Here is a 12,603-nt window from a genome sequence, read left to right on the forward strand (position 1 = left end):
AAGTAAATTATAGAAATATAATCTAAAAAAATATTTAAGAATAATATTTCAATTGTAAAAAATAAATAATATATTTTATGCAAGATTTCCTAGAAACCCTGTTTCGGATGAATTGTGCCACTTGGGGATAGAATGAGTTTGCTCTTCGAAGCTAACATCCCTTAAGAAGAAGGTCGAAATCTCTCGAAATCGTGAGACTCACCATAGAAATAAAAGAGACGTCCAAGAAGAGAATTAATTGGTAACGACAATGTGGTTGCTTAAAATGTCGGCCGCGGAATTTTCCCCGTCCATAGCTCCCATCCACCCTTTTCTCCGATGCACAAACCCGGGGGGTCCGAGTCCAATGGAAGGAGGTAGATCCCACCCACCCACCCCGGTTCGTACGTCGAAGGTACGGAGCCATTGATTTTGAATATGTAATCCGAGGCATTTTATTATTCCATCGTACTTGGCAGGGAGAAATGGAGGAGGACGGGGGAGAGAAAGCAGTGGAACGGGGCGGTTCGACCTCCACCGCCATCGACCTTCGTCCCCATCGTCGGCAAGGGGGATGGCGGTCGTGAGGGGGCGATTCGATTCTCTTTCTCTCTTTCTCTCCTCCACTACCACCACCGTCACCGGCCGGGTTCTTGACGCGTGATTGAATATTTTTTCGCTATGTGCGATTGGTTCGTCGTAACCGTGGCAGGCAGAATGGACGAGTTCGAAGGAAGTGGGGGGGAGTAGAGAGGGTGGCTGGCGGCGGCGGTGGCGGCGGCGGTAGTGGTGGTTGCAGCCACCTGTCAAGCAAAAGAATCGCCATGGTAACCAGGCTCCGCCGCCATCGGCCGAAGGGGCTCGTTCGCCGGGGGTGGCGACCCGGACTCGTAGGGATGCCCGCAAGGCTCATATTGAATTTTAAGAAAGTTTCCATCAGTGGCGGAGAGACGAGCGGCTACACCCGGACACAAAGCGAGAAAAGGGGCGCGGAGGTTACGCTAGCAAGCTCCCCGAAATCCTCGCAACACGCTTTGCAAAAAAAATTTACTACTTGTAATGGAATGTAATGTTGGCGATATCACTTGTATGGCTATAGTATTATTTTTTAATTGTGTCTTCTATTAATAGATGATCGATCCTATTTTTTTATTTTGAAGTTGCCACAGAAAAATTTATTACCTAAAAATGCCTTCACTGAAATTTATAGAGAAATTCAGAAACTGTTCACGTGTCTTTTCATATACATATTGTGTACACAATATATGTATAATAAAAGCACGACTCGTTATTTACATATATTTGGGAGAGTTTCTTTTTTTCCAAAATGAAAATCTAAATTTTTTCAACGACATTTTCAAATTTTTTTCAGGTATTTTTGAGACTTACTTAGAGATATGTAACATATTTAAATATTAATAAGAGTGTTAAGCACATTTAAAAATTTATATTAAGTTATTTGAAGAAAATGTTATTGCCTCTTAACACGATGATTGGCGAAACTGTAAGAAATATTCACCACGTGTTTGCAAGAACAACCGAGTCATGATGCGACTACAACGATCCGCATTAGTCCGCATAATGAAGGAAATGAATAGGGGTAACAGCGGTCTGTTGTCTAACTTTTTCTCCTCTAGAAATTTTCAAGAGGTTGAATCAGAGGGATTTGCTCATTCAAGAGTGAAAAACGATAAAACTTATACGATGCTTTCAACATTATTCTATTCTTCATATCCGCGTTATGCAGTAAATTTAATAATGTATGCACATTGATATCTTTAATTCAGTGAATGTTTTGGAATCTTAATCAGTGTCTTTTATGGTATTCGCGAGTACCGTATAATGCTTCATTCAATTATTTATTAGCTTGATATTTTAATTAGATTCTATATAAACGTGAGACCTTTGTCAAGATATTTATTCAATATTTGCGATTGAATTTAAAAGATAATAAGCCTAATAAATTCATTTAAAAGCATAATTAATTCTTAAGAATATAAGTAATTTGAGTTAAAATTTTATTACGTGCGAATCTGAACATCATGTCATAAAATAATTATGCTTCATCAATCAAAGATAGTTGATTAAAGTTCAACTGTATGATACATTTTATTCGGCATATTTTTAGATACATAATATGTCAATATCTTTTAAAATAACAGCTGTACGAAAAAATTCCTCTATCTTTTGTTCTTTAGCTGTATTTTTAGTTATATTTTTTATCTTCATATTTTATATTTTCTGCCAATGTTTTTCATTTTTATATCATCCTTTTTTCCTTCTCATATCATCATGTAATTTTTTTCTAGTAAAGAAATTTATGCATTTAAGATAAGTCTACCGAGCGCGTTACATGCGCGACGATGTCGCGATGGAGAAAAACTAATGGAGACAACAAGATAACCAGTCGACTTTCTCCGTCTGCGGGCTCTTCGCGGGGCTGAAAAACACGGCGTCTGAATTCGCCGGGCAAACCACGCGCGTAGGAAGAGGCCACAACCCTCGGAGAACCGAGAGCAAGAGTGAGGAACGCACCTCGGCCCTCGCGGAGGGCCAGAGGATGGAGAATAGCGGGAGGGATCGGAGGCCCTGTAATGATCTTACGGCCACGGTAACTTTTTTAATCAGCGCCCGGTTTAATTATACGGTCGATGAGGAGGTACTCGCGCACTCACCTTCCCGCCCCTCGCCGGCCGCTCTTCTCCGGTGCTTCAATCTCCCCGTCCGTCGACTCGTTTCGAGGTTCACCCTCTCTTGTTCCTCTCGCCGAGCCCATCTCCGCGCGTCGAACCCTCGACACGGCAGACCCGGTCAGTCGTCCTAACTAGGCACCGACTCGCAAACAAGATTTGACTTATTGCGCCCGAGCGATTTCTCCGGCGTTGCCACCCCGTCTCCGTTCCTCGCAGACGATAGCTCTGAGAGGAATATTTCCCGAGACGAGCCGCCTCGGGAAATTTCGAAATTGCCCTTAATTGGAAGATCGCGGCTGCAAACCGATATCGTGATGATCAGAGTGCAGGATGGACGGACCCGCGCCTCTCCATGGAATTTTCTGAAGAATAAGTGCATTATCGTTAATTAGCGGACGCATCCGAGAGCGCGATCTCTCTTCCTTTTTCTTCCCGTTGAGAAATATGTTATCAGAATTCATTCTCTCGATAATCATTTTATTTAATATGCTTTTGATATGCAATGAGAAATCTTTATTATTTTATTATAGCAATCCTGAATTCTTATCTACATAATAATACACATCATGGATTAAATACATAAAATGAATAAAATAATTAGTCATTTTTATTATGCATAATACCGATACCAAATGCATACTATTGATACCAAATAATGAATATATTACATTAAAATGAAAGAAAAAAAATTGTTTCTTTTTATTTATACAAAATATTATAACGCTTCTTAATAAAAATATTTTTTATATTTATTTTTTTTTCCTGCGATACATTTTATCTGATTTATGTAATATGCATGCTATCTCTACAATAAGATTTTGAAAAAAATTTTAATCGATAAACAATCAAGTTTACAATATTATCTAACAAAAATTATTTCTTATGTATTTTATTTTATTAGATTAAAAATAATGAATAGAAGAAAAAAGATGATTAAATAGTTCTTAAAAAGTAGATGATTAATTTTTTAGGTAGTTGCTCTATTTTCATACACACATTTTAATATTTATAGATATTATTTTTAGTATATCAACTTTTGTGAATAATATAATTCTTTCTATCAAATTTACTTGTGTAAGAAAAGATCTTTTTTTTCAAATAACAGATAAAGGTAAATGCTATAATGCTAATTATTGTTAAAACAGATAATTCATAAATTTTTACTGACCTTCGAATAATAGAACACGCATTGTATAACTCATTGTACATTGAATGAGGGCGGTAAGGGTGGAGTTTAGAGGGTGGTCCTTCGTCCAGAAATACAAGTCGCATTTCCGTTCGTGTAATGGCGTCTTTCGTATCTCTTTACATTATTTCAATATTTGTATTAAATATTACAAGTGTTAGAACTTTTTATTTTCGCAGATATTTAAATTCATAAATAATCGATAAGAAATAACTCGAGGTTATAAATTTTAAAAATAAAATTATATATTCCGTTCAAAATTTTATTTCTCGCATTCTTTTTTATTTCAATGTGTTGTGAATAATATTATAAATCTTGCTATGATATACTAAAAAATATTTTAAATATTTTAAATATTAAAATTTTTTATTTTATCTTTAGTATCAGGTTCATAAAAATCTGCGTAACGTATGTAAAAGTGTAAGAGTACTAGAAAAGATATCGTAATAAAGTCATTTCTTTGCAATATTTAAATTACAATTATATTATTTCAAGTTTTAAATACTGATAGTGTGCAAATGATATGCATGAAAATAATATATTCTTTTATTTATCAAGTTTGTATTCGCTTTCGCGAATAAGATTTATAAATATATTTAACAATAAGCTTTATAGCCATTTTAGGATGTTAAAGCTTAAGAAATGACGTCTAAAGTTACTAAATGTTGACGTTTCAAGTGTAGCAATACAATCATGGTAATCGATGTCTACCTGTAGTGATTTTTACCTGAGCGCGTGTCACGTACCTGCCACGTGAGGGTCAGGTCCAATCGAATCGATGGCGCGAGAATAATAGGGTATCAATACCTGTTGCTGAAAATGCATTCGGTTACCTGTTTCAGTTGACCTATTTCATATACCGCAAGCATTGAAACCCCCTAAAAAGTCATTGACACTGCTTTAGTTTGGCATTTTAGCTTAAATCCGCATAGCTCACACTAATTAAATATTAACTTTGATTCTGGAAATATTTCATATATAAATAAGTTATCGTTTTATTAGTTATTAATCTTTCCAATTATAAGTTTTTTTTTCTAATGACTGATTAATTTTTTAAAACGCCCCGAATCTTGTAGGCTAGTGTTTTTAAAAAGTCTAGTTATATATATATATAAGTTTTCGCTTTATAGATGTAGGATTTTGAAATAATATTTTTTGAAATAAAATCTTTTGATATAATTTTAAACTTAACAAAACTATAAATTAAAAATCTATTAAAGTAATATCTTTCATTCATCATATTAAATAAAAAATAAGATTTTATTTTCATAACATATATTTTCTCATTACTAATCGTAATGATAAAGAGACTTCTCTAAAAGTATCAATTTTCTCTTAACAAAAATCGTTCAACATTTTTAAGTTTCAATTTAAAATTAAAAAAAAAATTTCTTAAGAGTTTAAGTTAGCAATGAGATTTTTTATTAATGTTTTAAGAATTTTGTTCTTGGAAAACTTTTCATTTTCAATTGCTTACAATAGTTCTAAAACAAAGATAAAATAAATATTATAAATTTACAGTGAAAGGATTTATGAGTCAAGCTACACGTTGACAAATTTGTCGAAATTGTTACACATCAAAAACTGATGTTGTCCATTTATCGGGATCGTTAAAAGTACAGGCGAGTAACAGGCATGAAATTAAGTTTTAATGGCGTCGGGTTAGAACCAGCAACGTCGTATTTTGTTGCGTCTTTTTTGGGGGGTTGCAGGGTTGGATGTAGGAGGGTCGATAAACGCCATCATCACTTTTTATTCCACATCGATGGCGGCGATTCGGGCTTGTGGGAAATTCTGCTTTAAGAAAGTAAAATCGCGCCCTATCGGCTTTCCATTACTTAGTTTCGCATCTGATGACACCGAGACAAAGACGATGAGAGTTAATTACTGCGTAATTAACGTGTAAGATAATCTGGGACTTGTGTTTCACTCGAACAAGAGAACAAGGACTCATAATTAGTGTCCTATCTGAATATCTTATGTCTTTAAGCGTGTATATATTTAATCTTTAAAACTATTTTCAAAAATATATAAAAAATTATACTTTTTACTAATTTATATCAATTTTTTTCTGTTTTCAGTGCAATATTAATTTTTAATAATTGATTGTAGTATAATTTAAAAAATATCTTCTATTTTAATACATACAGTACAATTAATATTTACAGTAACTATTCTATTTTTCGCAATTTGTTCACTTTACAGATATGGTACATTAAATATAATGAGCAATAAATTTTAAAAATAGTTCCATAACTTCATATGAAATTTAATAAACTTAGAGAAAAAGAGACAGAAATTTAATAAATTAATTTTAGATTTAATAAGAGATTTATTACTTATAATTTACAAAACAAAAAATGTTACATAATATTAATTATGTACAAATTGTAAAAAATTATATCTTTTAATTTAATTTAGTTTAGCCTCGCAATTAAATTTTTAAATAAAAAACTATAGAAATTATTTCCATTTATTTTCCTATATTTATTATATTTATATAAAATCTAAAAATGAAATTTAATTTTGTTACGTCAAGATAAAGTCTATATTCTTTTCGAATTATTTTCAATCAAAAATCAAATTATTGTATTAAATAGTATCCAGTATTCTTGTTACACCCTATATATCCTGCACATACAAGTTTTTACCGACTACAAAAAATAAATAAGTTTCAAGCACCCCTTAACAGAGGGTACGCACATCGTTCATCCATGGATTAGATTCTGCAGACAACCCTTATGCTTACAGCTACCCCTATTATCGACTACAAGGGGGTAATACAGATATCTGTTTTGCCATATTCAGTGATTCTCAAATCTAACATAATGTTCACATTAGAAAATATCTCACGTTCTCGATTACGGCGCGTTAAGCCGCTTCTAAGAGATTTATAAACGCGATAAAATAAGTTTCCGTGCCAATATGTGGCAGCAATGATCAAATTGCCAGAATAAATTAGAATTTAGTATCATGCCGAGTTGATTGCTTTCATATATTTCCCCGTGAAAGGCGCTCAGGATATAAATGGTCCTCCCACAAACTAGTTACAAGAAATTTAAATATAACTGCATTTTTAATATAAATTTTCTTTTATCCCGACTTACTCGAAATTAATATAGAATAATTAAAATATATATAATTTATATTTAATTGTTAGTATATTTGTATTTTATTTTTATTTTGTTTTTATTTGTCTTACTTTAGTCTTTAGTCATGAAAGTTTGTTTCTTTTCAGATATAACATATGAAAATACGTTACATATTTATACTTACAATCTGAGAATAAGAAGAATTTTAGTCTGTCACAAGATAAATGCAAAATTTTATTCTGATATTGATAAAGAATTTACTTGGTATAATTATTTACCGCTTTGTCTGTTTGGAAAAATAATTATAGGATTGCCATAAATCATTGTGAAACGACTTTAGGACCACAAAGGGTTAACGAACCTTTGACCTCGTCAAAAGTACTCTCGCAGAGAGCGTACTCGAAACTTGCCGATCGACCTTGCTAGGAGGAGCCGACTCTGACGCCCGGCAATGTATTCTCTCTGCTGTAAAAACAGTTATTATTTTTCCGACGATTGTTCGACGTCGGCAGATGTATACTGAAAGAATCTCTCCTCTCTCGTTTTTTCCCGGCGCGGTCGTCTCTCTCTCTCTCTCTCTCTCTCATATCGACGCGATCCGATTTGCATACGCGGGAACGAATCGGTCCGGGTACGGAAGAACGGCAGGTAGGAGACGACGGATGCATTCGTCCTGACGCCGCGCTGTGCACCAGCGTGCATGCCGTAGGGTGAAAATGAAGTGGCCCGGGCGCATTAATAACTGCACAAAAGGGGCCTCGAAGATCGAGGTGGGGCGCGCACGCTCGGGCCGCGATGCATAAATTAAGTCAAAACGAGTTTCGCGGGCCAACGGCTTCGACGACCGGACACGCCACGCAGCTTGTGCCGTTTTGTTCTGTTCTACAACTCTCGCCGCGGAAGCTTCTCTCCCGAAGACGTCGGTCGTAAATTAAGGTAATGTGTTTCGATCTAAACATCTATTATATAAAGAACTTTTCGCATTTTCTTTGCATCGAATAAAGATATCTGAATTTTTCCAATATTCTACATGTATTCCTAATTGAAAATTTGAAGCAAAAATGAACCTTTTATCTTATACAGTTCTTAAATTTTTTCTGTCTTTATATGATTAAATAATAACGTATAATTCTTCAGGATATTATAAAAAATTGATTTATATAATCATATTTGTAAAACTATACCTGTTCTTTCGATGATCACGAAATATTATATAATGATAAATATTATATGTCTAACTAATTTTAAGTAAAATTAACTGTCAGTGCTTGATTGTCAAACGTTTATTAAACTTGGCTAAATATGTTTGAATCTTTCTAAAAATTTTACTAAATATTGGTGGACAGTATTTATTAAATTAGTATTTACTAATTGGTGATCAGTTGACTAACAACATGAAGCAAAGTCGCGTCTGATAGACTGATTAATTGACATTTGTTATAATTTATTAATTTTATTTACATTTAATGTACTGTTCAACCTATTGGTCATAATTAAATACATTGTACATTATGATAAAAAAAAATAATTAATTAAATAATAGTTTCTTTATAAATAAATACCCTTCCCTCTGTATCTTTTTTTTTCTTCAGATTTATGATTTAACGAGTAGTTACTGAATATTTTTTAGGATCCAATAATTGCACAGTTTCGAAAAAGAACATCCTGTTTTTTGTTTACCGAACAGAGAGTAACGCTATTGAGTTCTTGAGACATCGCGATAGCTCATCTTGCGCTTTTCAGTCGACCTGCCTGCGCCACTCCAGACAGTTTTGTTCCTTTCTGCAGTGCAGAAAGCAATTGTTTCATGTTAGCAGTCTGCAAGAGAGAAAGAACGAAAGAGGAAGAATGGCCGTGGGGTGGATTGGGGACAGAAATTATAAATGCGCGACTGCCGGCGACACCCCATTACTCGGTTAGGGCTCTTCTTCCTTTCGACGCTATTGCATCGAGAATGCTCGTACGATAAAAAATAAAAGGTAACTGTTTTGCGTGAGAAGTTTTATTAAGCTGTATGCCATAAATGCGCCATATTGCAATCATTGCTTAATAAATTTCGTAAAAATGTCAATTATATTTTTCATTCAATGAATTTCTATTGAAGCCAACGAAATAAAACATCCATCGACATTTATATACATTTTTATTTTTACTCACACGGCTTTCAATTAGCTTCTTTGCAATAAAATTATAGTCATCAATAAATATATAGGAAAATTTTGAGAAAACAAGAAAAAGAGACAAAGATATTCTAATTTTTATTACATTTTTCTGTTAAAAAAATTAATGTTTTTTACAAATAAATAAATTTTGAAAATTTCTTTAAAACATTTAGAAATATTAATATGTACATTTAAAATACTTTAGCGTTGAATAATATTGTATGACGAGCTGTCTTTAATTCGATTAATTCTTGTATAATTATTTAATATGCTTATAAACAGGGCAGTTGCATAATAGTAAATGGCGAAATTTTTTTTATACAAATTACTTGTTCCTTTCATAATATCACGAGTAAAAAATGTTATTTTGGTAGCGCATGTAAAAGAGAGAACCTGGAGTTTTTCCAGAGTTAATATGGTTCTGTTGAATTTATGCGCGTAGCTGGACACCGGCGTGTTCGCGCGTACAAGTTTATAGGACGAAACTCGTATCCTTTTTTTTTTGTACTGTGTTCTCGTTTTTTCCACTCAATTCAGCCCCGTAAATCCGGGTCCATGTTGGTCTGGAGTTGAGCGCGCACTCCGATCGATCCAAGGCGTCGCGACGCCTACCTCTCTTTTCGGATTCTCGGCATATGTTTCTCTTTTAAATCTGTCGACCAAGTCTACCTTTAGTTATCATTCAAATCGAGACGCATAAATATAGTTTCAGAGGATAGTTACAGAAAGATAGTACAGATAAAATTAAATAAAATTGATGTACGATTAATATGTAAGATCGATTGTGTAGAATAAAATAAATTCCGATACAAAACTTGATAATTATTCTGATTACTTGAAATAATAATTTCTAAAAATAAATTTGTTTGTAAACAAAAATATACTCTTTATGCAGATGCAATATAATAAACGATATATTATAAAATACAGAATTTTATAAATAATGAAAAAATAGTATCTTTAAATATCTTTTTTAAAAAAAGTAATTATTTTTATATTTATATTTATTAATAATGTAATTTGTGTTTCGGCGAGGACAGATACGATTTATTTAACCCTGTAAAAGTGTTATTTTCTGAAACAGTTTTGCGTAATTTTCAAAAGTGGCACTCTTCTCTCCTCTTATTGACGGTTCTCCCTACATTTCCTATATCGCGTTTCAAGAAGCACGAAGGTGGAGAAGGCTCGTGGAAAAGATGTTATTGATGACAACGTTAATAATGGATCGGGTTCTCAGCCGATAGATATCATTAACGATCATCTGCCTGAGCTATAGAGGCTTCGATCAATCATACGAAATGCCGACGTCGTCGGCAGACACTTCTCCCGTTCTCTTTACCTTCCATGCACCCCCGACCGCTCGTGTTGTCGTTTCTTCTTTCGGCCCAGCCCCCTTACCCCTGCAACGTCATCGTCTTCGAGTAATTCCTGCATGGGCTGGGATATCTTTTTTCCACCCGCCATCCTGGAGATTCGCCAAGATTCATTCATCACCGGCATCCGAGGGCGCGAACAGAACGCCGCAAAAACCAGCTCGCAGGAAGAGAAAAGAACTCGCGAGAAAGTGAGCTGAAGCGAACCAAGGTGTAAGATGATCGTTATCGCTATATTAGAGCGAATGCGTGACACAATATTTAGAATTATTATTGATATGATGTATAAGAATTTAGGGAAATTGGTCGCATATAAGTAAAAACTGAAATTATTGATTAGAAATACGACAAAATCGTTATTGTTTTTTTATAGTTACTAGTGACATCATAATTTAGATAAGCAAGATAGCAATATTATATCAGTATAATATTATTACAATAAAATAGTTAACAAAAGATGATAACAATAATGCAAATTGTAATTTTGTAAAATAAATTGTAAATTAATTGTGGAAACTGGAAAACACTGAATTGCATAAATACGCATAACTATGCATGTGTACAAAGTAAAAATGCGATTTACATTTTGCGCAAGCTTTCGTCGACAGAGGGCAAGCGTATAAAAGCTTGAAAGCTAGAAAAAGCTTTCGATTCGGTGATGCCGGTAGGATAAAAGTTCCCGCTATAGTTCCTTGTTCTCGCTTCTCCAGTGTTCGTGTTGATTTTTCCCCCTTTTCGGATTTTCCCTTCTTCTTCTCGCCCTTTTACTCTTTCGCTTTCTACTTACCATCGCGCGATGATAGGCGAAGACAAAGAAGGTTATTTTAATTTTATCCATATATATATATATATGTATATATATAGAAAAAAAAATATATATATATTTTTTACGCGTAACGCAAATATATGACGTATGCAAAAGTTTTTCTCACGATGCGGTAAAGAATATTTTTCTAAATAATTTATTTACTTTTTTTAATTTTCTTAAAAACGCCTCTCTCTCTCGGACTAGAATTCTGTGATATAGAAATTATTTATGATCCGTTAAGATACGTATACCGAAAGCATAAAAATTTCTATTTATATTTTTTTGTAATGTTTCCCAGGAAAAAAACTATATTTCCCAGGAATAAAATATATACATAATTAAATTATTTACTAAATAATGTACATACAAATTAATTTGCAAATAAATTACAAAAATGGTGAAAAAATATTATCCAATTAAATTTTGATAGGAAAACTTCCAATTATCAAAAGCAATCGTTCTATTTGTGCGTATCCATCGTAAACTTTGTGCATGCAACTTGTGTCAAAATTAATTTAAAGTTATTTGCAAAGTGTCAAAATTAATTTGAAGTTACTTGCGACTACTGGTAAAATCAGTAATTAAAATATTTTCAATATTTTTGGCGTTATGAGCGTAGTTATATATGTATACATACACACATATGCGCGCGCGTATCTGTATCTTTGGATACAATGTGTGCGCATCAAGAATACACACTATTGATCGTGGGTGGATGTGAGAGAAAGAGAGGAAGGGGAAAGAAAAAAAAGAGGGAGAGAAAGGACGTGGAAACGACGGGGAAGGGAGGGAAAGAGACGACGAGCGCCAAGAAATACAAGAAATCAGACCGAGCAAGGAATCCTTCCCATGTTTTTCATGTAAAGAATTGTGCGATATTCTCTAATAAAGTTTAGCTAATGCATCTTATCTTTCTCGCAAATTGAGCAAAATATTTCTAATTGAAAGTTGTTCTCTAATGACGTAATAATATCCAACTCATAAATTATTTTCTTCACTATTTGATTTAAGCATAAGTCGATTATAAATGTCTAATTCATAATAAAAATGAAAATTTGAATCTTAAAAATTTATAATTATTTTTTGTCAATTTAGCAGTTTATAATTTATCTAAAATGCGATAAGATATAACACTGGAAATAAAATTATACACTGGCGGGAGAAGAAGACAAGTTAAAGAGAAGTATTTAAATTGTAAAATAATATTATAAAAATTAGTTATATATACTTATGATATAATTGGATCATTCGTATTTTATTTTTAAATTATTTTGAATTTTTATATAAATTAACAATCTACAAGTAAAATT

The 12,603-nt window shown here is 33.2% G+C and overlaps 1 protein-coding gene across 1 annotated transcript in view; it reads right to left on the minus strand.

Moving 5' to 3' along the window:
• Positions 1 to 728: 728 nt before the first annotated feature.
• Mesr6 (misexpression suppressor of ras 6) overlaps positions 729 to 12,603 on the minus strand; it is a 227,755-nt gene continuing 215,880 nt past the window's right edge. The window contains exon 7 of the mRNA XM_072888814.1: positions 729 to 3,034. Within this exon, the coding sequence (XP_072744915.1) occupies positions 2,800 to 3,034 (235 nt within the window). The 3' untranslated portion in view covers positions 729 to 2,799. The remainder of the gene's footprint in view (positions 3,035 to 12,603) is intronic.

Source organism: Anoplolepis gracilipes, chromosome 3, assembly GCF_047496725.1.
Source record: "Anoplolepis gracilipes chromosome 3, ASM4749672v1, whole genome shotgun sequence".
Taxonomy (NCBI): domain Eukaryota; kingdom Metazoa; phylum Arthropoda; class Insecta; order Hymenoptera; family Formicidae; genus Anoplolepis; species Anoplolepis gracilipes.